Genomic DNA, 26,482 nt, shown 5'->3' with positions numbered 1-26,482 from the left:
TCTGTGTGTCTATCTACTGTACCTCTCAGCATGGAGGAAGGATTAGAATGACGAGGAGGAGGAGGAGGAGGAGGAGGAGGGGGGAGAGAGGGAGGAAACAGCTAGAAGCAGAGTGTGTTCACCCCAGCTGTCTAGGGAGTGTTTGTGTGTCTCAGGCTTTTTCTAAGGAACTGGATCAGAGTCGCGTTGAATCTTTTCAATTCCTCCCAGAACGTACAGCAGAAGTGGACTTGAGTTGGATTAGTGGAGAAAGAAGAAGAAACACAAAACTTTATTAACAATAAGCGACAGATTGAATACAGAGCTTCTGTACAACTCTGGGAGTCTCCACTCGTTGTTAGATGTCTTTAAAAACAAGCACTTATGGAGCTTTTCTTAAATATTACACACAGTCTGGTGTAGGAATGCAGCGTTTAACGCTAATGCTAGCTCGTCAAATTAAAGTATTAAAGTGAAAAGTTGTCAGGATAACGAATTTACATTTTTATTTTTACATAAAGGTAACGTTAAAGTACTGTATATTATTATTTATTGTGTGTTTACTAGATTGTTTTTCACTTCAGAGCACATTCAATGTACCAAAGACAGTTCTTGAAATGTCTTTATTATTATTATTAAATTCTGGGATCATTGTTCACAGATAGTGTTTCCACGTTGTTTGTGTTTACTTTTATTTTATATTTTAATGTAATTTAAGATTAAATAAGACTTCATTGATGAGTAGACATTCAGGATAAAAAGTGCCGGTAAATAGAGAAAGTAAGAGATGAATACTAAGAGGTATTTAAAACTAAGATAAGACAGTAAAAACTATACGAGAGACAAAAGTTTGAGGTAAAGTGTGATTAATAAACACCAGACTAATATATAATATGAGATTATTAGGGGGTAAGAGACGATTATTTATATTTATATAGTACGAACCCTAATGACCGCTATAGGTACAATTAGAGTTGTGCCACCAGGCGACTTCCCACGAGAACACAAATCCCCTCGTGTGACTGCAGCAGAGCAGAGGTGGAGCTCCAGTAATGAACAATCGGCTCCTTTAAGCTGCAGTTTGAGCTCAAAAAGAGAAGAAACTCAGAGATTCTCCCGCTGAACGAGATGCTCCACTGTAAGTCTGTGAAGGTCCGATATCGGAGCGTGTTATTGACCCACAGGCTCTAGCTGGTTTTATTATTACACACAGATGCTGTAAATCCCAGTGTCTCCACGGCTCAGCTGACTCAGCAGATTACTGTGTGATGTAGAAACACATGTATGTGGGGAAACGAAGGCAGCGTTGGTAGACAGCGTCTTCATTTCTGGAGAATATATTGTGTGTTAGCTTCTTTGTGAGCACAATGAGACCTTTAGGCTTAATAACAGAAGCACGTTAAACCTGAGATGACTGAATTTATGGCCATTTGGCGGCAGTGGAAACAAGTTGTGGACGTAGAAAACAGTTTATTTACACATCCAGCAGTTACGTAGCAACATCATCGTTCACTTTGAGGAGAGTTTGTTGTCCATCTGATGAGTTCCACATCTCTACTGTTTCATTCAGGACTTTTAACGAGAAAGGTTTGACAGAAACGTTCTGTTAGATGGAAGATATAAACTTGACTTTGGAGATAAGTTATAGGAGCTTTAAAACAAAGCAGATGTGCAGGTGATGCAGGTTTACATGAACGTTAAGTCCTTTAAACAAACAGCTGTATGTCACATATCTCTTACATATTTTAATAGATTGCTTTTGGACTTGTTTGACCTCAATGCACAGGTTTGTAGGCTGTGAAAATGTACCAAACTGACATTATCAGCAGGTTGTGTAGCCAAACAGACGAATGTCATCTGTTATTTTGTCTTCTTTGTGAGCAGTTTGACACCTTTAGACAAAACAAAAGCAACTTCTTCTCATTCAGTTTCTGGCCGTGAGCGTCGAACACACACTTTCCTCTGCACGAACACAAATCTGATCACAGGACTGTTTTCTATAACTGTCAATCAAACCTAATCTAAACACGCTCATGCTGCCGCCAATGTTTCGTCAAATGTTTGGTCGTGTTCTGTGTCTCTGGTCTGTTGTGATTATACATGGCTCATTGTGTAGATTGTATAGTGGCTCTGGGATTGTATAGTTAATGTTATTATAATATAAGAAGGTGAAGAATAAGAGTGAAATGAAGAGACAAGTGAGTTGTGGGTGTTTAAAGCTGTAGTTCTTCATTAAGAACACAGGGAGGTGGTGTTGTCATATATTTAGCAAATTAAAAATCAACAAACTGAAAAAAGATTTGCACAACCCAAAGATATTTCTTGTGTTTGTGTTTCAGAATGTAACTGTAGACGCTGAATAGAAGATTGATAATCCAAAATATAACCAACAAATAAATCACAATGTAGAAGGAGATCAAACTTTATCGATGCCTGGGGGGCAAACATTATATAAAGTAATTAACATGACCAGCTGTAAATTAGAGCAATGAACACATCAATGCATCAATTATTATAATACAACAATATAATACACTTTATTCTGAAAGAGACCATTCTGCGTAATGGTCACTTTTGGTATTGTGGCTATATTTAGATGCTAATACTTTAGTGCTTAAAGATTCTTTATACAATATAACGAGCATTAATTTAGAAACAAACAAATAGCAGCGTTGTAAAGATTTAGTGGAGTAATATCCACCTGAGCTCTCCCTCCTTGTAGTTTGTTATCCGAGCTTCTCTGAGCTGGTGCGGAAGCGTAGCCTCCAGCTAAACACCGTTAGCTCCGTCAGCACGGCTGCCGTTGCTTGCTCTGTTAGCTGCGAACCGCCGGCTCAGCCGTTGCCATGTTGAGAGCCGTGTAGAGGCAATCGATACGCTTTCAATTTCACGTTTTCCTTTTTACGAAAAGATCTGAATAATTCCTCATGGTCCATATTTTCAGCAAACGCAAAGGAACGTTAAATACAGCTGTGTTCTTCAACAGGTTGTCTGTGGCACTATTCACACTTCATACACAGGGTAATCCTGGGATTGGCCCTTTCCACACACCATAGAGGCAGACTTTTGACTTCTACAAGAAAAACCTCCTCTAACTTCATACTCACACTCCCTCCCTCTCTCTCAGCTGCAGGACGCATCAACATCATCTACAGGACGTCCTGTCAATGTTCCGCACTTGGAAATGTCGCTCTTAATCTTTATAACAACTTTGGGTGAGTTTATGCTTTTATTTTATAAAGTTAGTTAATAACCCTAACCCTTTAAAGTTAGAGGTAATGTACAAACTATCTGAGGTGCTGTCAGGACACTTTGGTTCTCACGTCTGCAGCAGCAACACATGTAATGAAAGCCATATGGAAACCATTAGTCGTGTATTGTTTTCACCAGGAATTGGCGAGTTTTGTAAGTTGAGAAAGAGCAAAACTGCTGCAGGAAAGTTTGACAATTCAATTTTATTGCTTAATCCTGAGAGAGAATCCATGTGATTTTAATTTAAACTGAATGCAAACATGCTCTGCTTCTGGGTTTTTATAAGTGAACGCAAAAGGAGACCAGCTGCGCTGATTTGTGGGTGGATTTCTAAGTTTTTATTATGGGGATTCAGGACTGTCACTGACGGCTCTTCTCCTCCCTACAGCCCTGTGGAGCCCTGTCAGGGCGCAGCAGCTGCCGGAGTACCCGGATGGCTGCACCGAGGGCAGCTGCTACCCGGCCACAGGTGACCTGCTGATCGGCCGGGCGCACAAGCTCTCCGTCACCTCCACCTGCGGCCTGAAGCATCCGGAGCGCTTCTGCATCGTCGGACATCTGGAGGTAAGAAAAGGTGGATGCTGCTGCTGCTGGGAAAATAAACTCAATTAACTCAGGGCCTCATGAGTGAGCTAGAGTTTACTTCATCCATCATATTCAAACCCTTTAATGAAGCATGCAATTCAAAGACCATAAACTACAAACAGTGAGAAAGAAATGCTTGGTACCGTCTTGGTATAAAAAGGTGATTTTAAGACACTTCTCGTGTGCTTTATTGGTTTATCTACAAGGAGCAGAATGAGCTCCGTCATGTCCTTGGACGTTCTCTGCTGTTTGACACAGAAGCTGCTTTGGTTTCATATAACAGATCGATGTTTAAGTTTGCTTGTGTACGTCTGCATCTGTATCCTCCTTTAAATGTCTGCAATGTGTAAATAATATCAGAACCCAGCAGTACAGACGTCCTGTTGCTACGAGTGTAAATATCACGAACAAAGGCATTTTAATCTTACAAGAGCATCGTCGTCGGCTCTCCCATCATGTGTGGGAGCGTGCACATGTACAGTATCTGCTCGCTGTCTTGTGGAGTGTGAGTTCAGACATTCCTCTCCACAATAAAAGTGCTGTGTGGCCTCACAATCGCTTCGCTGTGTGCATGTGGGCCGGGGGGGGGGGGGGGTTGTTCTCCTTTTTATCAAACAGCCCTATGGCGCATCCGCTGTGTGAATGGAGTCCTTATGAAATGACACACTGCGGGGCCTTTTGCTGAGCTTCCTGAGGATGAGCACAGTCCTCAAGTATGAGCTGCAGGGAGGGAACAGGGAGGGAGGGAACAGGGAGGGAGGGAGAGGGAGGGAGCCTCCAGTAGAAGACCTTTCTCCAATAAACACTGCTAAGAGACACGACGCTCACATTTCAACACGGCTGGCAGGAGCTCGGCGAAATTGAGAAACTCTTCTTGTTTATTCACATGCTGCGATGTTTTAAGTGTGTCCGAGCCAAACCGAGGCTCCTGCTGTTTACAAACACAGTGAACAAGTTACTAAACAGAGACGCGATATATATACCGTGCATCCACTTCTCTCTGCCATTGCTCATATTACAGACTATACACCCACATGTTATTGTTGAACTCTCATTGAGGCTTTGAGCTGCTGCTGAAACAGCCTCTCTTAAGATGTTTGAGATTTGCTCTTCCAAAACAAACTGGGGAAACCACTTCTTCATGGATCTTTCTCGGATGCATCGTCTTCCCCAAACTGTCCCACAGCTGGAAACACAATATTTTCTATTTGCACGTTCTCCTCATATGAGCAGGAACAGGATAAGTGGTTACAGGTAGTGGGTGGATGGAGGCTGCTGTATTTAGAGTTCCTTAATTGGCACAAATTAAACCAAAAGATTCATAATCAGATTGATTGATACTAGAAACAATCATTAGTTATGCATGTTACATCCAGACTGCCTAATAGTGTTACAAAGATATAATCATTCATCTTTGTGTTGCATTCACTGATAATTCCCAAACTTGTCGGATTAACTGACCCTCTCTGTGCTCGTCGTCTCCTCAGGAGGAGAAGAAATGTTTTGTGTGCGACTCCAGGCGGATGTTCGACGAGGACAGCAACCAAGTCAGCCACGCCATCGACAACTTGGTCACCACCTTCGCCCACAACCGCCTCAAGACCTGGTGGCAGTCTGAGAACGGTGAGAGACAAAACATGCGTGAGAAAGAAAAACCGACAGAAGGAAAAGAGTGTGTTTTGTTGTTGAATTACAGAGACAGAACTCCTGTTCTCCTGAGATAAATGACGAGCAGCGTGGCGCGTGAGCTCCGACCGAGGCTCTTCTCATGGGAACTGAGCTCAGTAATGACTAGACAGGAGATCACACAGACTCTCACTGCAGCCAATCACAGCAGGAACAGGGGGCGGGGCTTACAGGTGTGCTGGGGAGAACAGGTGTGCGGGAGGGAGGGGAGGAAGTGTGTAATGAGACGGTGGAGGTTCAGAGAACTCGGTGGTGGACGAAGTATTCAGATACTTTACTGAAGTAAAAGTACAAATACCACAGTGTAAAAATACACCCAAGTCCTCCAAGGTATCATGAGGAAAATGTACTTAAAGTATCAAAAGTAGATGTACTTGCTGCGGAAAAATGGCCAAAATGCAGCAAATCTTTACATTAAAGAAGCTGAAAGTGTCTGAAATTATTACGATTGAATTACAATATGTTTTTAAGACAACTCTTAAAAATATCAATAAATTCAGTGAAGCTGGTGGTTTCAGACAAACTGCCCTGGAGTCTGTTTAACGGGACATCTGTAACATCTGTTCTGCCCGATTAACGGCTCGCACAACAATCATCGCATCCTTAATTTGAGCCCTGAAAGAAATCCCATTACTGTGAGAAAGTTCAGCTCCAGTATGACGAAAGCTTCCCTCTTTGCTCCCTCATTCATGCTGCACACTGTCTCCCTCTGAGTGGTGGGAATCTGTCCGAGGTGTGAGTCATGGAGGGAGCGGCGGCCAGAAGTGCAGATGGCTTAGAAACAGCAGGAAGCTGCAGACACACAATGGCTTTGCTTGGGATTTCCTAATTCCCTGGCAGTCGTCCTCCAGCTCCCTCTTTGCTTTGATATGTAATATAAACAGTTGCAATCTATACATTTTGCCATGTAATCCCCGGAAAAGGAGAACCCAGTTTTAATATTGCAAAGCAATTTAAATAACTAGATTGAAACCACGTTTACACATAAACGTTGTGAAGGATTTAGGAGTAGCTGTTGCAACACAACCCAGAACCGCAGATTGATTAGATTCACGTGTGCTCAACGCTCAAAAAGCCTCGGCTGCATAAACATGTGCAGAAAGAATCTGTAAACATTTAGAATAAACCGTGTTTAAGTGTGTGAGAAAGTCTGTCTGGGGTGTGTCGTCGGTGCAGAAAGAGATTTAATTGTTAATTTCCTGTTTCTTTTTACCTGCAGGTGTGGAGAATGTGACCATCCAGCTTGACCTGGAGGCCGAGTTTCACTTCACACACCTTATCATGACCTTTAAGGTGCCTGTCTCTCACACACACACACACACACACACACACACACACACACTTGCTATACACTCTCGTACCCACGGAGATAAACACAGCGTCGGACAGCTGTTGTTGAGGAATGTGGGAAATCGTTGTGGTCTCTGGAGGACGGTGGGAAGAGAGGAAGGAGGGATGAGTTTTGAGGGTGTGCAGTAAAAAAAAACCCGCTTCTCTCGTTGCTTTCACATGGACGACGGCGGCCAGCTGGTTCCGTGATTCTACATCATAATCAAAACACACACTCTCCATGTGTTTCCTGTCTCGTCCTGCTTTGGGATTAGATGGCAGAAAAACACGTCTAAAAGCCACCAGCCTTTCAGGAACGTCATAGACGTATATATTCAAGTTGTAGTATTATTATGGTATCATAATAATAGGAGTATTAGATATTTACAGTTTATCTAGAAAATGCACTTTGTCCAAATTCCCATAGACGTTTCGGCCGGCTGCCATGGTGATCGAGCGGTCCATGGACTTTGGGAAAACGTGGCAGGTTTATCGTTACTTCGCCTTCGACTGTGAGTCGTCCTTCCCCGGCGTGTCCTCCGGGCCGATGGTCAAAGTGGACGAAACCATCTGCGACTCCCGTTACTCCGACATCGAACCATCCACAGAGGGAGAAGTGAGTATTCAAGTGTATTGTTAGTATTTAGAGTGTTTTTTTTCTATTGGATTTGAGTTGATTTTAAGGAGAAGTAGCCGCTCACAGAAGTCACTTTCAATACAAACTTTAAACAGGTTTTTTACTCTTTTAGGTGATATTTCGGGCGCTGGACCCCGTCTTTAAGATCGACGACCCCTACAGCCTGAAGATACAGAGTAAGCTGATCCTTAAATTGCCTTTAAAACCTTTTATTGTTGTGTTGTTGGCATTGTATAGATTAGAGGCTGAGAAGATAAAATCCTCCAGTAGTTCACAAGATAAAACAGGATTTTTTGTCCTGTTAATCCTCTACGTAGCCTGAATTTAATTAATTTCTGAAGGTAAAATCTCTCTGTTTCGATATACTGCCAGAGATCCGGAGGCTACATCAGGTGAAGGTTTCATTCAATTAAACCAAAATGATGGATGGATGAAAATGATACGTCGGCTGAAGTAGTTATGTTGGATAACCACATGACCATATTGAGGGGATTTCCAGTATCAGACGGGAGGAGCGCTGTGTGGAATTTCACATGTTGGAGCGACTTGGCCTTCGTGCACTCGCCCACATCCAGACTGAGACACACACACACACACTCACACACACATGCAGAGGCCTCATGTTAAGTATGTGTGTGAGGAACAAAGGCGGCGTCTTTGAAGTGGGGGAAAAAAGGGAAAATGAATCTGTAAAACAATGTGATACACCCAACACTCCTAATTCCCTGTGTGTGTGCGTGCAGACATGCTGAAGATCACTAACCTCCGGGTGAAGTTCTTGAGGCTCCACACGTTGGGCGACAACCTGCTCGACTCCCGCGAGGAAGTGACGGAGAAGTACTATTACTCCCTCTATGACATGGTCGTACGCGGGAACTGTTTCTGCTACGGTCACGCCTCCGAATGCGCCCCGATCGACGGAGCGCCGTCCGGTGCTGAGGGCATGGTACATCTAAACACACACTCACGGGACGCAATCAATTAAGAGAAAAAAGATTAAGTCCTGAAAGTGCTCCGAAAATGTAAAATGTAAAATGTCATGTTATAACTGTAACTCTTCATCTGTTGATGAAGATCGTGTGACATGATTGAAAGCTCCAGAACAGCTTTTGGTTAACTTGTTTTGTCGACAGAGCAACATTAAATCATAATCACAAACATGTTCTGTAGCCTTTTATCAGATCGGAAAAGATCTCACCACATGGTCCATTCAGTAGCTGTTCTAGAGCTTTCGGTCACATCACATGAGCTTCATCAGTAGGGTCCATCTTACTAAATGGAGCTTTTAGTGAGATAATCTTCTTAACTGCGGAGTATCAAGACTGAATGTTCAATGAACTTCCGTTTTTAGGTTATCAGTCACTTTATATTTATGACTATAACATGTTTTCCGAGTAGATTACTTACTTATTTAATTAAATGGTCTCAACTCAAAGAGCCAATTGCTTTCCCAGAGCTTTCAAACGCATCTAATGGTCTTTAACTGCAAAAGGCACTCTGGAAAATACACATTTGTTGTATGTTGATACTAGAAACTAGAAGAAGTAAATATATACTCTGGTACTACGGATGATGTTGATTTATTTTGTGTGTGTGTAGGTCCACGGCCGCTGTGTGTGTAATCACAACACCGAGGGACTCAACTGTGAGCGCTGTCAGGACTTTTACCACGATTTGCCGTGGAGACCCGCGGAGGGCCGAAACAGCCACGCCTGCAAGAGTACGAGCACAAACACCAACGCAGATTTCACTCCTCTCTGTCTTTATCTCTGTGCCTGTGCAACATTTCGGGAAGTAAATGCAAAATGCACATTTTGACCAAAAACAACCCGGCAGTAAATGTGACTTTTGTTCCTCAGAGTGTGAGTGTAACCAGCACTCCGCATCGTGCCACTTCGACCTGGCCGTGTACCTGACGACCGGCAACATGAGCGGAGGCGTTTGCGACGACTGTCGACACAACACGGTGGGCCGACAGTGCGAGCAGTGTGCGCCCTTCTACTACCAGCACCCGAACCGCGACCTGAGGGACCCCAACGTCTGCGAGCGTGAGTCACCTCCGCCTCAACTCTGAACCCCTTCTGAGAGTTCTGCACTCGTTCCTCTTTACGACCACAACGCCACTCATTAGATGAACTGTTAGAATACACGCTGGTGTCCTCCTTCAGACGAGCACCACCTGGATCTGCAGCCTTTGAAGTGAGGAGCAGAAAGTAGCTGTTGTTGCGTCGTGATTGTAATTACCGACTTGAGTGCTGGGTACAAGTGGAAATAGTGCTGTAAAATGAAACACAGCCTCCCCCTCTCTTTCCCTCCCCATGAGACCTCTTGTCCATTCTCACTCACAGATAACTAACTGCTGATGTAATGTTACTACAACGTTTCCACACCTTTTATCTGTTGCACGTCATGGAAGGAAATCCCTTCATTTCAGCATTTACTGAGCAGATAGACCTGAAATATGAATTTTTGAGGCTGCTGCCTTCTTTGTTGCGTCATCATTGGGATAAATGTTTCCTCTTTTACACAAGAAACCGGGCAGATTTCCACTTAATTTAGTGAACACGCCGGGTTCTCTTTTGACATTTCCTCCAGTGCCTCCTTCAGACCAAAATGTCATTGTTGCACACGAGACATTTTGACAGGCTGCCATGAAATTTGTTGAGCACAGTCCTGCTTTCAAGCGTGACATTTGAATCTTCTCTCTTGTGCCTCTAGATAAGACTCACTGTGTGTTCAGCAGTGGTGGAATAAGTACTAAAGTGTTACTTAGAGACTTCACTTAAAGGGCCAGTGTGTAGGATTTGGTGGCATCTGACAAAAGCAAATGTTCCTTCTAGAGCCAGTGTTCGGTTTGTCCGCTCTGGGCTACTGTAGAAACATGGCGGCCGGCTTTGTGCAGAGGACCTGCTCCGTATGTAGATGTAAAAACACTCTTATTTTCAGGTGATTATACACAAAAATACTTAATGATAGTGTTCTCCATTCCTGCCAACTGGTCCCCCTAAATGCTACACACTGTACTTTTAAGTAAAAGTAGCATTACCACGGTGTAGAAATACTTGCATCTATTAAAAGTATTTAAAAGTAAAAGTAGCCCCGTCATTAGGATCACTGGCCCTTTAAGAATAATCTTCATTATAGTTCAATAAATGCTGCGGAGTAAAAAAATACAATATTTGCTTCTGACATGTGGTGGAATAAAAGTTACATAAATACTCAAGTAAAGTACAAGTACCTCAACATTGTATTTAGGCGTCATCATGTGACAGTCTGGTGGTTTGAATCGCTTTCAATGTGACTTAAATGAACATTATGTAACATTACAAGTCTTACATACTATTTCCATAACATGATGTTATAAGTCAAGTGTTCTGAAGATTGTAAACAAATATAATAAATGTTAAAACACTAGATTACTTTACATGAAGTGGGGGGTTATATTGTAATGTTTCAGTATATATATGCGTGCATATATACTGTGTGTATGTGTATATCTATTTATATATACAGTATGTTAATATTTTCACATGACCACGAGATGGAGGAACGATAAGCATTCACGTGTCCACACGATTTCCCTAATGTCATTTTTCATGTCTCCACAGAGTGTAGCTGTGACCCAGCCGGGTCTCTGCAGGGCGGACTGTGCGACTCGCACACCAACGTGGCAGCCGGTCTGATCTCAGGCCAGTGTCGATGCAAAGCCAATGTGGAGGGGGTGCGCTGTGACCACTGCAGACAGGGACACCATGGACTGGGACAGGGGCCTGACGGCTGCCTGCGTAAGTCACAATATGTTAGGCTTCTGTTGAGGCCTCTATTATGCCCACGTTTTAAATTCTATTACCTTTTGAATATCTCGGTTATTCACATTTTGCTGTTATATGTATTCTCTAGCTCGCTGTGTCAATGCTTGATGACTAATAAGGAAAACTAATCATTGGATGGAGGTTGGACAATTAATAAGTGTTAATTATCAAGTATAATTTAAGGGATATGTGACATTCCCCTTTAGTTTTTTACCCCTTACAACCTCTTTAACCATGCATGTAATCTCTTAAAATACCCCGTAGGAAAATACCATTAAGAAATACCTTAATTTTCATCACTATAAAAACGTATTTTACTGCAATTTTTAGGTGGAAGGTTAATTTCATAGTTACTTCAATGAAAGTGAAAACAAACTTTTATTTGTCTGTAATATCAGAAATAGAGATTAAAAGTGTGTTTTGCTGGATAACTTGAAATAACAACGCTCACACAGACATACACGGTGTGGATAAACAGTCAGACAGACTGACGCAGGTGAATCTGAAGCTACATTGTTCGCTTTGTGTGTTTTGGCAGCTTGTACCTGTAACCCGCTGGGCACTCTGTCTGGAGGAAACTCCTGTGATTCGGACACAGGAAGGTGCTTCTGCAAACGCCTCGTTGACGGACATAATTGCGGCGAGTGTCTGGTGCGCAAACACAACTGCCTCAATTAAAATACACATTTGTACGCGTGTGTGTGTGTGTGTGTGTAAACAAAGGTCTGTTTTTTCATTCTTTTCCATGTAGCCGCAGCACTGGGGTCTGTCCAATGACATGTACGGCTGCAGATCATGTGACTGTGATCAGGGCGGGGCTCTCAACAATAAGTATGTTTAAAGATCACTTTGACTAATTCATATGCGAAACATATGCACTAAAACATTTCTATTGTACATTTGTGAAAAAGCAGTAAAAATAAAAATGCATTAAATTGATATGCACTGAGATAATATCTGCTAAATCTCTCCCTCCACAGCTGTGACCCTCACTCAGGACAGTGTGTGTGCAGGGAGCACATGTTCGGAAGACGCTGCGATCGAGTCGAGTCCGGCTTCTACTTCATCACTCTGGATCACTACGCCTACGAGGCAGAGGACGCCAAGCATGGACCCGTAAGTGTGTTTTCTGTACTGTGTATTTACCTAAACACGTGAACTACAGCTTCGTTGATCTCTTTAATCTCCGTCAGGGTGTGACGGTGGTACCGAGGCCTTATCCTCTGGATCGCAGTCCTACGTGGACCGGTATGGGCTTTGTTAATGTTCCAGAAGGAGATTACTTAGAGTTCACCGTCAACAACCTCCCAGAGTCCATGGACTACGACATGCTTATTCGCTACGAGCCACAGGTAATAAACATCATTTGTGTTTATACATTCAGCAAATAATGTGTATCGACTACAAGTCTCTAGATAAGTAAGCGAGACCATCAGCGAGAAGATTGTCTATTCTAAATAAAGTCTGACAACTTTTACACGGGGAGATATGTTGTGCGTCTGTCTATGTTTGCAGCTGCCGGAGCAGTGGGAGCAGGCGCACATCCGAGTGCAGCGTCCCGTCTTCAACCCTCCAAACTACTCCGCTCACTGCGGCAACTCCCTCCAGAGTGAAGACGTCCAGTCCATCTCTCTTCCACCTGGATCCAGGTAAGAACAGTACCTGACTTCACTGTGTCTCTCCAGCAAGACGTTCACCACACACACACACACCGCGACTCTCTGTTGTGTTTCAGACACGCGTTGCTGGTGAGGCCGGTGTGTTTCGAGAAAGGACTGAACTACACGATCCGTCTCACTCTGCTTCTCTACTCGTCAGTCAGTGACGTCCAGAGCCCGTACACGCTCATCGACTCTGTACGTTGATTACATTCATTCATTAACACACAACTCATCTTAAAGGACAGAAAGATTTTCCTCGTTGGTCTTCCTTACTGTTAAAAGATAAGACTGTAGACATCAAGCCATCCATGTGCCCCTTGAAGATCGGTGGCTTGTTGTCTACTCTTATTTCTTCAAACCTGTGTTTTTATTATGGCTTCCATTCTCACTGAGCCCTTGTCCTCCTCCTCCTCCTCTTCCTCTCTTCGTAGTTGGTGCTGATACCCCGGGTCAGGGAGCTGGACATGTTCCATGGGGTCGACGGTGACGGAGCGTGGGATACGTTCCAGCGCTACCGGTGTCTGGAGAGCAGCCAGAGCGTCGTGAAAAGCCCCTTGACCGACATCTGTGACGACTACATCTTCAGCGTCTCTGCTCTGCTGCTCAAAGGAGCCTTGGGTACGTAGTTTTACGTGCGCATGTATAACATGTGTGTTTGTAGAGTTGCAGACATTTTCTTCGTTTTCTTAGCCCAGTGTGACATGAGATTGTTTGTTTACTGTCAGGTCATTTTGCTCATAAATCTCACTTTTCTCTCCCTTGTGTTGTCTCCCAGCATGCCAGTGTGACCCTCAGGCTGCACTCAGCGCTGTGTGCGAGCCCAGTGGAGGTCAGTGCCAGTGTCGACACAACGTCGTCGGCAGGAACTGTGACCACTGTGCCCCCGCTACGTATCTGTTCAGCCCCGCCGGCTGCAGACGTAAGTTTTAGTCTCGACTGTACGGTTTGATGCTGATTTAACTCCATTAACAGGAAGTGTAATGATTATAATATCAACCCTCAGCTTGCGATTGTGACTCTCTGGGCTCCGTCAGCGCCTTCTGCCACGAGGCGACAGGCCAGTGCGAGTGTGTGCCAGGGGCCATGGGGCGCCAGTGTTCCCACTGCCTGCCGGGCTTCTGGGGCTTCCCTCAGTGCAGATCATGCGATTGTAACGGCCACAGCGAGCACTGCCACCCTCAGACTGGAGAGTGTCAGGGCTGCAGAGAGTTCACCACCGGACACCACTGTGAGAGGTTCGGCACTGGGAAGCTAAATCAAGAAGGATTATAACCGCGGGATCTGGGAGTGTCTCTACTTTACCTTTTCCTTTACTTCTAGGTGTCTGGGCGGTTATCATGGTGACCCGGAGCTGGGTTCAGGTGGCCACTGCCGTCCCTGTATGTGCCCCGATGGTCCGCGCAGTGGACGCCAGTTTTCTGACAGCTGTTACCTTCTGGCTACCACGAACCAGCTGGTGTGTGTGTGCAGCTCTGGCTACAAAGGTATACAAACACACACACACACAGACCATAATTAGTAATGGCAGATTTGTTTTCATGTAAGCAGCTCAAAGCATCACGTTACAGTTCATGTCATCGCGTCTTCACATGTTAGAAACCCAAACAACACTCGAGGCCTCCTCTAATTAGCCCTCTCAACTTGAAAACATGAATCCACTTCCTGTTTCCTTTCCTCGTCCAGGTGCCAGGTGTGACCAGTGTGCCCCCGGTTATTTCGGGAACCCTTTGGTGCCCGGTGGGCGCTGCATGCCCTGCCAGTGTAGCAGCAACATCGACATGCACGACCCGGGGTCCTGTGACTCCCGGACGGGCGCCTGTCTCAAATGCCTGCACCACACTGAGGGCTACGGCTGTCAGCACTGCAAACAGGGTTATTACGGCGACGCTGCCACTCAGACCTGCTGGAGTGAGTACAGCTGTTGATGTGACACTACTGTATGCATGGGTACATCAGTTGGACTGTAGCATCGATCTCATCTCACAGTGTGTCTCTTTTAATATAATGAATTCTCACACAAACAAACAAACACTGATTGACGTCTTCCCTCTGTGCAGAGTGTATGTGTAAATTCGTGGGCACAGCACCTCGGGCCTGTTCGTCCCCTGATGAGTGTGAGTGTGACCAGCGCAGCGGTCAGTGCCCCTGCCTGCCCAACGTGGTCGGTCAGAACTGCGACTCCTGTGCCGCCGACACGTGGAACATCGCCGGCGGGACGGGCTGCCAGCGCTGCGACTGCGACCCCATCCACTCCTACGGATCCTCCTGCGACGAGGTGAGTCAGACAGCTGTGATGGAATCCAAGAGCAGCAACCACTCGCCAAACGTCCAACATCTGGCTGCATCATTTCCTGCGTTAGCGTCGCAGCAGCTGCTCCGATTGTGCTCTCCCACGTTATGATGTATAGCTGAACTGAATCCCAACGCTGCACCACAAAATCGGATTGTTGAGTGAGTTTTCCTTCCACAACGTGGGACGTTCTCAGTGAGCGTAAAGCTGCAGGGCTGCAGTAAGTCACTGTGACCAACCCATCTAATCACCGAGGCCTGTGTTTGTGTTGTTTTTGCGATGTATGGACTCCAGCTGTTTGGGAATAGCTTCTCTCTGCAGCTCTGTTTTACTCAAACGCACAACTGTGTGGATGCATGGGAACATGCACATAAAGAACAGAATAGTGTACACACACACACACACACACACACACATAAATATTTGGGTTTCTGTGTTTACTGGCTGCTCTCCATCAGAGGAAGGAAGTTTCAGAATACACTGTGGAACAACTGAATACACTTTTCTCTGAGAAGTTGTATCAAACTACAAAGGTCCATTGTGAAAGAAAAGACATGAAACAAACTGCATTCGTCTAGAAGTTCAGCGACACATATTCCACCCCCTTGCACACCTACTGTCTGATCATATTCAGTTTGACCTGATGTTCTTTGTGTTTTTGATGTTCCTGAAGATCACAGGACAGTGTTTGTGCAAACCCGGTTTTGGTGGCAAGACGTGTCGAGAATGCCGAGAGCTCTTCTGGGGGGATCCAGAGGTGAAATGTCACGGTGGGTAACACATCACCGCTATATGAACAAACAGGAAAACCTTTCTCAACAGACTAAGGAGGGTCATGATCCACTTGATATGGATATATAATACGTGAAGCTTGTTACACCGCTCAGTTAACAGAGGTTTAAATAGTTGGTTATCTGTGTTTTCCTTCGCAAAGCTCTGCCAGGCCTGGACAGCAGCCACATTCACTTCCTGCTTTTTTTTTGGGAGCTTTCTGGCGTCCTCTGGTCCTCAGTATGTGAAACATATTAACAGTTTGGCTGAGGTCAGGTACGAGACCTGGCCAGCCAATAACATGCTGCCGTTTGGCGGTAAAAGAACTCCTCAGTTCCCTTGTTTTTATGATGAAGATAATCGAGCTAACATAGAGGGACTGTGTTTAAAACGGCCTTGAGTCCTCGTCCTGCACTACTCACCCAATAAGGACATGAACACTCTTGGACAGCAGTACATCTCAGGGTCACTTCAAAGCCAATGTGCTGAAGTAAAGCGCCAAAACATCACTGTCCTGATACTTCCTGCCTGGACTGTATTCTCATGTTTATATTTCCCTGCAAGTAGTAGAAGTTCTCATGAGTCACCATGTTGTAGGACTTTATTTTGTGTTTCCGTGGTTTTCTGCTCTTGTTTTGTTTTATCTATGACGAAGCATTCCGGCGGTGACTGAAGTGTCTTTGGAATTAGTTGGTTAAATGTCAGCAGCAGTGAATCAGCGAGCTGGTGCTCAGCTATCGGTCTCTGAACCCCAAAAAGAAGTTTTATTGTCTGTTGAACAAAACTGCAGAAATGTGCGCCTCACAGTAGCTTCTCATCCTTTAGAGGACTAGAGAGGGAGGGGAGCTGGGAATGACCTCTCATTCCCAGCTCATGAGAACCAGATGTTCTCCACAACTCCCAGGCATCCCACTTTCGTCACGCACCAACGCCCAGAGGACTCAGGAACGATTCCTGCTGTATTCCCTGAAGGTCTCTCAAGCTGTTGAACCAGCTGGACTTCGCTTTCCATCTGCACAGATGATACACTAACACGCTCTGAGAAAAGTGTGGGAGTAATGCGTAGTTATGTGAGAGAGTGTTGGTAATAAAGCCCCTAAAAGCTGAGAGCTTGTTATGTCCACATTAATATGTCAGTTTGTCTTTTCGGTGTCCTTGTGTGCGTGGTGTGATTTAAGGATAATCACCGTACTTGTTCTGACCCTAACGTGCTTTTAAAAACAGGTGTAATATTTCATCACGATAATGCGAAACTTCAAACCCAACCCTCCCTTTCTGCTCCGTAAATCACACAACACACAGCAGCACTGATGGTGGAAACCTCTCCAACCTTGCATTCCTTCTTTCTGACTTACACCAAACCTCCTCCTCCTCCTCCTCCTCCTCCTCCTCCTCCTCCTCCTCCTCCTCCTCCTCCTCCTCCTCCTCCTCTTCTTCTCTGGGGAGGGAGGGCAGCCCCGTGGAGGGCCCTAAGAGTTGGGTCACGTTCTCGTCTAAGTTTATTTACTGGAGTGCTGGAGGTTGAACAAATGGCTCATTTCCCGAGGGAGACTTAAAAAGCTAAACACTCTCGTATAACAGAGTCCTCTAGGTCAAACAAGTTACATTATGAAGTTCATTTATGATCATTTTGACACTCGAGTCATCGTACATCATGTAAATATGACTGTACAGGACAAATACTTACTATACTTGACAACAGTGATGGCTGACATCATGCACTATGTTTTACATTTATTTCCTTGAGATGTGCACATATATTGTTTCATAATTAGGCATATTGAACCTTTTATTTGTATTCCTGAAATCTGATTTTCTCTTTCCAGCTTGTGACTGCGACTCTCGGGGAATCTCCAGCGATCAGTGCCATCGTGCGACGGGTCAGTGCACCTGTGTGGAGGGCGTGTCCGGGCCGCGGTGTGACAAATGTGCCAGAGGCCACCAGGGGGAGTTCCCCACCTGTGAAACCTGCCACCAGTGCTTCGCCGTCTGGGACACCGTGGTCGGCGAGCTGACCAATCAAACTCGACGCCTGGATGCTCAAGTGACGCAGCTCCAGACCAGCGGGGTGACGGCGCCGTACAAAGACCTGGTCAGCAGCCTGGAGAGGAACGCCAAAGCTGTCAGGGAAATAGTCGAGAACAACCCCGCAGCAGTGAAGCTGGAGCAGATACAGGAGCTGATGCATCAGATCACGTATGTACACAAACAAATCTGTACAACATCTGCGGACACCTTTTTGTTTGAGTTCATTACTGTCTTGCTTTCTCTCAGCGGTGTGATGTCCTATCTAAACGGAGAGCTGAACACGACGGAGGAGACCGTGAACCTTTTCCTAAGTGACGCCAACGCCACCGATGCCAAGTTGGACACGCTGACCGACGAGGCCAACCGGCTGGAGCGGAGTGTCCAGGAGCTGATAAAGGAGGTGTACAATGCCAAGAACGCCAACACCCAGGGTGAGAAACCAGACCGACGGAGAGAAGCTGTGTGTTTTTAAACCTTAAACCAACAGAGAGGCCAGCGTGTCATCAGCAATATTGCTTCACGTACATCCTGAAACATGGTCTGAGGAACAACGGATTAGTCTTCTCTCTGAAGGCTTTTCTTGATGGAAAAGATGTTTTATGCTCTTCTCCCGAATGGCTTCAGCGAGAGTTTGACTGACAGATGGTTCATCCAATCACCTGCCAAGTATTTTCTGAAAGTCATAGTCATCACAGGGTTTCTTACATGCCCCTGAAGTTGCTTTTATAACCACCAAGTAGCTATTTGCACCTTACAGAACAGCTGAGTCACGCTGAAAACCACCAGTTATTGGATAGAAATAACATGCCACTAAGTTCCATGAAGACCTCAGACCGATTGACACCCTTTTCTGTGTCTTCTCAGGTGCCATGGACACCATTGCAGCCGCACACATGCAGTCTACGATGGCTGAGCGCCGCGCCAACGCCTCCACCAGCGATCCCAGAAGCACGGTGGAGGAATCGGCCACGGTACGGAAAGCCACAGAGGACAAACTGAGCAGCGCTCAGAAGGAGTTTGACCGCAAGCACCAGAGAAACTCGCAGAAGCTGGACAAGCTGTCTGCTGAGCTGAATAAATTTGACCTGTCACCACTCGGCGAGAAGGTGAGAGAAGTTTATACAGAGAGTGTTTTTCTCAGTAAAGTTTCATCTTAATGCTGAACGTCGTCGACAAACAGACTGACCTCAAACTGATTGAATATTCACTTAAACTCACTTTGTTTTCTGTTCTTTCTCTGCAGACGTGTGGTGGTGCAGCTGAAGGGGACGGCTGCTCTGGCTCCCCCTGCGGTGGTTTGGGTTGCGTCGGCGAGGACGGAGCGCCTCGGTGCGGCGGAGAAGGATGCGAAGGCCTCGTCACGACTTCCCAAACTGCACTGAAATCAGCCAAAGACCTGGACCAGGAGATCCTCTCAGCGAGTCAGGACGTGGACAAGCTCTCCAGGCTGGTGAGTGAACGTGGTAGAAACTCAACTAGAATAATGTAAGTGAGCTTTAACTGGTTGTATTTGTGGTCAGGTGTGGGAAGCCAACAACCGCGCAAACAAGGCCAAGGTGAATGCTCTGGAGGTGCTGGTCAAATCCAACCGGAGCAAAGAGAGAGTGGAGCAGAGCAACCAGCAGCTCCGGAACCTCATCAAAGAGATACGAGAGCTGCTCACCAGTGAGTAAATCGCAAGAAAAGTCTTTTTTTTGGCAGTTTGAAGTTTAAAAAACTATGTTTTGTTTCTGATTATCCAGACGAAAAGGCAGATGTTTCGGTGATTGAGGCGGTGGCCAACGAGGTGTTGGCTCTGGAGATGCCGACCTCGACCGAAAAGCTGCAGGAGCTGACGAAGGAGATCAGGGAGAAGGTCGACACTCTGACCAGCGTGGAGACGATCCTCAGTCAGAGCGCTGAGGACATCCGGGCTGCAGACACGCTGCTGAAACAGGCCAAGGCTGCCAGGTAACACAGTAATATTTAAGATTAAAATCTCATTAAATGAGATGCTGTGTTTTCTTAGATTGTCTCTCGTCTACATGATATATGAATAAAGTTATGTTATTATACACACATATGCTCTATCTGTCCATCAGTGAGGAGGCGTCTAACATGAAGGAGACTGCAGATGTGGTGAAGGCCGCCCTGGAGGAGACCGAGCGTGCTCAGAGTATCGCGATGGACGCCATCCAACTGGCCCAGAACAACACGAAGGGAACCCTGGACCTGCTGATCTCTGTGAGTTGAATCCACAACCCTCTTTTCTCAAGACTGACGGAAGCTTCGTGTATGCCGATAACGGACACAGAAGCGGCGACTTCAATATGTGCGCGTGTGTCAGGTGGAGTCGGAGACGGCCATGTCGGAGCTGAAGCTCGGCAACACCACGGGTCGTCTGGTTCAGCTGGAGCGGGAGGTCGGCCTGCTGAGACAGAACAGCCTGGAGGTGAACCGCATGGCGGAGACGGTCGACTGGACCACCGACCAGGCCAGACTGAACGCAGAGGAGGCCCAGCAGGTCGCTCACACACACACACACACACACACATGCACACGGACACACACTGTTTACCCATCATTCCTCCTGAAATACCTTAAGTCTGGATTTTGAGTAATGAGGGCTGTTTTTCATCAGTCTAACAAGGTGAAGAAAGGTGCGTTTTCTGCCGCTGTTCTCCCAGTAATGCTCCGTTGTGTGTGTGTGTGAAGGAGTTTGACGTGGAGGTGAAAGACAAATTAGAGGAAGCCAAGGACCTGGTGGAGGATAAAGGGGAGTCAGTGCTGCAGGCGAGGAGGAGAGCGGACGAACTGCAGCAGGAAGCCAAAGAGCTGCTCGCACAGAGCAGCAGCAAGCTGCAGAGACTCGGAGGTAGCCGTCAGATGTTTACAGTCTTTACATACTATACTATGACTTTTGAATGACTGTTTTATGATAAATTATACAATCATTTATGGCATACTAAACTGACTTTTTTATGAGATTATTTACGACAGAAACGGCCCGTTTTTCTTTCATAAGTCATAAGTTTACTGTGTTTTCAGAGTTGGAAAGGTCTTATGAGGGCAACCAGCTCATCCTGGAGGCCAAAGCTGCAGAGATGGTGGAGTTGGAGCAAACTGTCCGCCGGATCCTGGAGGAGATCAGCTCCAAAGTGACGCTGTACAGCACCTGTGCGTGATGATCACCCTGGACGGTCGAGCACCTCAAACTCTTAACTCTCATCGTGTGTACTTGCTGGGATTTTAATGGTGCCAAATGTTTTAAAGCATTTCAATTATGCTCCCAAATAATTCCCAGAGTATTTTATATCGTTTAGGACCGAACACTGTAATATGTTTGACACTGTCAGTGCCAACAACTTAACATTCAAGTATATTGAAAAAAAACGTTTAACAAGTGAAATAAGCTGTACTGCTGCCAAAGACCATTAAAGTATTGAAGGAACGAGTCTCAAAGGAAACCACTAAAAGCCAACGTGACCTCAGTGCTCGAAACCAAGAATGTGTATAAGATATTAAAACCTTTGTATTTAAATATATGACATATTTGATAGAAACAATGTATACGTACTGAATAAGCCCAAAGATAAGCATTCGTGAATGGTTTTGCTTGTTTATACGAACAAATATTAAACTTCTATTTGACAATCTAGTACCTGAAGCGTCTTGTCTTTTATTTTTGGTGGAGCGTCGAGTTTGACTTTTAGATACCTGCTGGTGACTTTAATACCAGCTTGATTCCAGATTAATTTGAACAGTTGTTCGAGGTTTCCCTGAGGTGGTAACCCATAAAGATCTTTACTCATCTTGTAATCAATGAGTTAACAGGCTGAACAACAGCGCCTCCCAAAGGCAGAGAACAGCAACTACAGTCACGCTGAAGTCCAGAATAAAAGGTTTGAGGTTTTTCACACCGTACATGATGAACTTGGGACAAAGATGATTTACAAGAACAGAGAAACATTTTTTTATTTGATATATTTGGCATTCAGAAGAATATTTGTTGTTAAAATAGAGCATCCTCCATGAAACAAGTCATTCAATATCATTACAAAAGATGACAGAATCCTACAACACAGGCTGAACGCTTACAGTACTAACACGTGTTATTGGTGAATTTGTCAAATGAACACCTGTGCTGTATTTGTACAATGACAGACAACGTATCCTCATTACTCAGTGTGATGTTATGGCTCTGTTATTATGTGGCACTTCAGACAGCAGCAGCAACACATGGAGATCCTTGTGTTTAGTATTTGCACAACGGTGAGACAGATGTGGGGTTTTAAAGACTAAAACTTGACATTGATATCATTTTACTGCCACAACAATGACAAATATTCAATGTTTTCAAAGAGTTGTATTTCTTGGAAAGCAAAACCTGAAATAAAAACAAATTCACATCATCATGGGACCACTACATGTAACACTATAATCAAATTGTTTGAGTATTAATTAGCAGCTTGATAAGGCCGGGCGATGAAACAATGAAAGGAAAATCCTCCCACAACACACTCGTACAATCTCTGTTTTTAGACATCTGGTGTAAAAATATATGGAGCTGTGGTCAGAGAGGAAGTCTCACATGTGACTCTTAAATCAAAACATTGACCCCATTTACACCCTTAATGAACTACAGCGTTTCAGCTCCAAACTAAAAGTACAACTTGACATTAAGACTGTAAAAGTGCTTTGGATTTGTTTTTCTCTCTAACTCACAGGGGTTAAAAGTCGAGACGTCCTGCAGGACTGGCCTCGGGTCCTGGGTCTAGTCTCTGCTGCGGGGGTTATGTGGTGGGGGGGCTCCTTCCACAGGATCCGAGCTGGGGACGGAGAGCAGCTGGCCGGCGTGCATGCGTTCGTTGACGCGCAGCTGACAGCCATCCTGCAGCATGCGCAGAGCGATACGGGCGATGTTACGCGAGTCGTCCAGCCCAGAGTGAGGGCGACCTTCGTACTTCAGACCCAACTTCTCCAACATGGTGCTCAGCTTCGTCTGTGTGCGCGGGACCTGGGGGGGGGGGATACAAGTTATGAATAACTGTGAAATAAAGACCGTAACATCGAGTCTCTCATATTAAAACTATTAAAAATACAAACCTTGTAGAAGTTCCCGTATGATTTCCTGATGTTGATCCACTTCTTTGCAAAGTGAGGGTATCTGATCCGGCTAATCCGGCACTGGATGTTGAGGAACTTGCTCATATCCCAGGCTCTGAAGAAGAGGTAGAAAAGAGAGCGGTGTAAAGATTCCACTAAAGTGACGAGAAGAGCCACAAATTCAGCATCTGTACAGAACTCAAACACACCCGTCGGTAAGGATGGCGTATTTGTACTTTGTCCCGAGCTCCCGCTCCTGAAGCCAAGCGACGACCCGCTGGAGGACTTCTGGAAACGGGTCTGCTTCGTCCACCATTTTCTGCTCAACAAAACAACCCGTATTCAATGCAGTATTCAATAACACAAGAAGTCCCGATCACGTGTTGATGACGCTGATATCAGAGCGGGCTCAACCGACCTGTGTTATCCCCGTTAACTTCACACAGAAGTCTGAAAGCTGTGGGTTCGTCTCTGGTTTCACATATTCCTGAAAAGAGTCCACCTGCAAAGTAAACGACAAAGAAACAACAACTCGTAAATACAGAAGTCGCCCCACAGGTTTAAAAAACGGAGCATCTCAAACGCAACTTACAATTTCTAGGGTGTGCGTGTTGATGAGAACCATGGGGAACTCAATGATTTCATGGTGGAAGTCTGAAGGATTATCCTCCTCACACGTCGCTTCAAAGTCCACCACGCAGATGTAGTCGTAGAAAGTGTCGGTGGGCCCGCCCTCACCGGGGGACTGCAACAGCTTCTGCTTCTTGTAGTGGCTCTTCAACCTCTTCTTCATCACGTCCTTCACACCTCTTTACACACAAAGAGAGAGAAGAAGTTCAGGGAACACTGGAGGTAGAAATGTTTATGAACTGAGCACCGAGCCCTGCGGTCAAGTGTCTTCCTCAATAGTATGTTAACATGTTCTACTGTTTCTATTCTTTCTTAGTTTTGTATACTCGTTGGCCAGCGTTACCTGGTGTCGAGCTGCAGCGCTGCTAACTTGATCCGAAGCTCTTCCTTGGTCATGCGGTTGATGTGTCCGTTAGCCTGAGCGATCTCTTTGTACACCGGATGACTGAAGTCACTGTTGGACTGAGACGGGGACGCCTGAGGAGCAGATTCCTCATCGGGACATATCCTGCTGCAAGGCTTCACCTGAGGAGGAGTTATATTATTCATAATGTGGGACGGAAACATAACACACAGAGGAGTCAACATGCTGCCAGATTAGTTCACTGTGATTATAGAATATGGATTAAAACGTGCTAAAACACAAAGATGAGTATATAACTTGAGTAATTGCATTGTATGTAGTTGTACTTTATTATATTAATAGGAAATATTGTACTCTTTGCACCACTACATGTATATGATGATTTTAGTTACTATAGTAAGAGTAATAAACAGTCATAATATAGTAAGTCATAATAACAGTAAAAGGTCATAGTATAGTCTGTCATAATAACGGTAAAAAGTCATAGTATAGTCTGTCATAATAACAGTAAAAAGTCATAGTATAGTCCGTCATAATAAAGGTAAAAAGTAATAGTATAGTCTGTCATATTAAAGTAAAAAGTCATAGTATTAGTATGTCACATATAAATGTTTTCATCACCTTGTGGTTGCTGAAACTAAAGATGCTTACACATGAATGCATCAATGATTATAGTCCAATAATATAACACACATTATTCTGAAATGGTTGATTCTGCACAATGAGTACTTTAACATTTGATACTTTAATATCGTTATGCTAATATCGGCGTTCATTTTGGCGTTGAATTGCTAGCATCTCAGAAACATAAACAGCATTTCAAAGGTGTAGCATGAAGCTAACGTTAGCTCAGTGCATCCACCAACCATCTCTTCTTCTCTCGTGGTAGACATCTTCACGTTGACGTCCTCGGTGTGAATGTTCTCCTTGTGCTCATCCATTTAAAGTGGAAGTTAATCCAGAAACTAGTTGGCAATAGAATAAACAACGTAGCGTGAATTTAAAGTGAAGTCAGTGCTAGATAACGGTTTATCTTCACTTGCTAACATCAGCTAGCTAGCTAACAGGATAGCAATCATTCCAGTGTTTGACTTCTTCTTCGCGGATTTCCACTTTGAACCGCTAACTTAAGTACGGAACTAACTCGTTCAGTTATAAGTATTGCATACGTCTAAATCAATCAATAATAAACGCGTTTAATAGATTAATCGATAACGTTACTATCTCAGCTCAAGATGCAGGTCGCCGCTCAATGTTCAACTTTCTTTGAGGCGGGTTGTTGTGACGACTTCCGCTTTGCGCCAAAATAAAATGACGCTCACTGTCGCCACCTGGTGGTGTGGGTGACACATAAAAACATGTCTAATACCGAACATGCATTTTTGCATATTATGTCTTTTTAAAACACAATATGGATACTCAATTACTGAAATGTATTTATTTTTAAATTTTCAATGATTAATATCAATATCAATATTTACAAATTTATATATATATATATATATATAGTGGAGTAAAGAGTAAAATGTTTCCTATAATGTAGTGGAGTAGTAGTATAAATAAATATGATATGGAGTTACTAAAATAAAGTTCAAGAACTTCAAATTGTACTTAAGTTTAGTACTTAGTTTCTTTCCACCACTAACAACCTCTTGACATTTGGAAATGTTTTAGATTTTTGTGACAAGATTTAAAAGTGGACTGACTTGCACTTGATGTGATTTTCAGTACTATATTTAATGAAGCCTTTAGAATCAGCCAATAAAGATCCTGGAAACGACTGCACTACTAATAAAACTTAGAAACATGCCCGCTTGCCAGTAAGTGCATTTGAAACACACATTTCTCCTTCAGTCCAACAAAGCGTTAAAGGAACATAAAGAAAGTAAATGTCCTTGGAATGTTCTATTTAGTCTGTGCACAACATCATATACACTAACCACATCTCCGTTCATCACGACACACTGATTTGTTCTTCCATGACAGTCAACAACTCGATCTGTCTCATCCTCATCTCTCTCAAGCCTCAAGTAGTTTGAACGAACAGTTGTACGTTTATAGGAGATATGTGTATCAGTTCTTATACCGAATCGTCAGATGAGAAGCTTGATGGCCCTATGTGTGTTAGCTTAGCTTAGCATAAAGACTGGAAACAGGTGAGGTCCAGTGTTCTCGATGTAAACTAACATTGTAAGAGATTGGTGAGGGCCTCGAGGAGAAAACATGCTGATAAGATAAGTGACCCCGGGAAGTCACTGGACCACGAAATAGTTGGTTACATAATTACCCATAACACCACAAAGTGTTGTTTTTACACCTTCATTTTGGTACAGATTAAACCACAGAAGTAGAATGAAGTCTATGATTAGATAA

The 26,482-nt window shown here is 44.5% G+C and overlaps 2 protein-coding genes across 2 annotated transcripts; one reads left to right on the top strand and one right to left on the bottom strand.

Annotated features, from left to right (window-relative positions):
- The first annotated feature begins 3,104 nt into the window (after positions 1 to 3,104).
- On the top strand, positions 3,105 to 21,670 carry lamb1b (laminin, beta 1b). Its single transcript, XM_079184024.1, has 33 exons — positions 3,105 to 3,194; positions 3,620 to 3,795; positions 5,304 to 5,439; positions 6,722 to 6,795; positions 7,259 to 7,447; positions 7,581 to 7,644; positions 8,212 to 8,414; positions 9,068 to 9,188; positions 9,328 to 9,516; positions 11,077 to 11,253; positions 11,819 to 11,931; positions 12,032 to 12,111; positions 12,261 to 12,396; positions 12,474 to 12,632; positions 12,796 to 12,929; positions 13,016 to 13,136; positions 13,373 to 13,559; positions 13,717 to 13,860; positions 13,945 to 14,176; positions 14,262 to 14,425; positions 14,625 to 14,849; positions 14,999 to 15,216; positions 15,905 to 16,001; positions 17,829 to 18,198; positions 18,277 to 18,461; positions 18,895 to 19,136; positions 19,274 to 19,480; positions 19,551 to 19,695; positions 19,773 to 19,980; positions 20,112 to 20,253; positions 20,357 to 20,533; positions 20,725 to 20,884; positions 21,058 to 21,670. The coding sequence occupies exons 1-33, from the start codon at positions 3,164 to 3,166 to the stop codon at positions 21,192 to 21,194; spliced, it is 5,343 nt and encodes a 1,780-aa protein (XP_079040150.1). The 5' UTR covers positions 3,105 to 3,163; the 3' UTR covers positions 21,195 to 21,670.
- Positions 21,671 to 21,972: 302 nt separating this feature from the next.
- On the bottom strand, positions 21,973 to 25,369 carry eri1 (exoribonuclease 1). Its single transcript, XM_079184138.1, has 7 exons — positions 24,976 to 25,369; positions 24,089 to 24,270; positions 23,708 to 23,924; positions 23,534 to 23,617; positions 23,325 to 23,434; positions 23,116 to 23,230; positions 21,973 to 23,026 (listed from the first exon to the last, which is right to left on the bottom strand). The coding sequence occupies exons 1-7, from the start codon at positions 25,048 to 25,050 to the stop codon at positions 22,784 to 22,786; spliced, it is 1,026 nt and encodes a 341-aa protein (XP_079040264.1). The 5' UTR covers positions 25,051 to 25,369; the 3' UTR covers positions 21,973 to 22,783.
- Between the last annotated feature and the right edge of the window lie 1,113 nt (positions 25,370 to 26,482).

This window comes from Pholis gunnellus, assembly GCF_910591455.1.
Source record: "Pholis gunnellus genome assembly, chromosome: 22".
NCBI classification, from domain to species: domain Eukaryota; kingdom Metazoa; phylum Chordata; class Actinopteri; order Perciformes; family Pholidae; genus Pholis; species Pholis gunnellus.
Note: the sequence above shows the minus strand (reverse complement) of the source record. Positions and strands in the feature narration are given on the sequence as shown.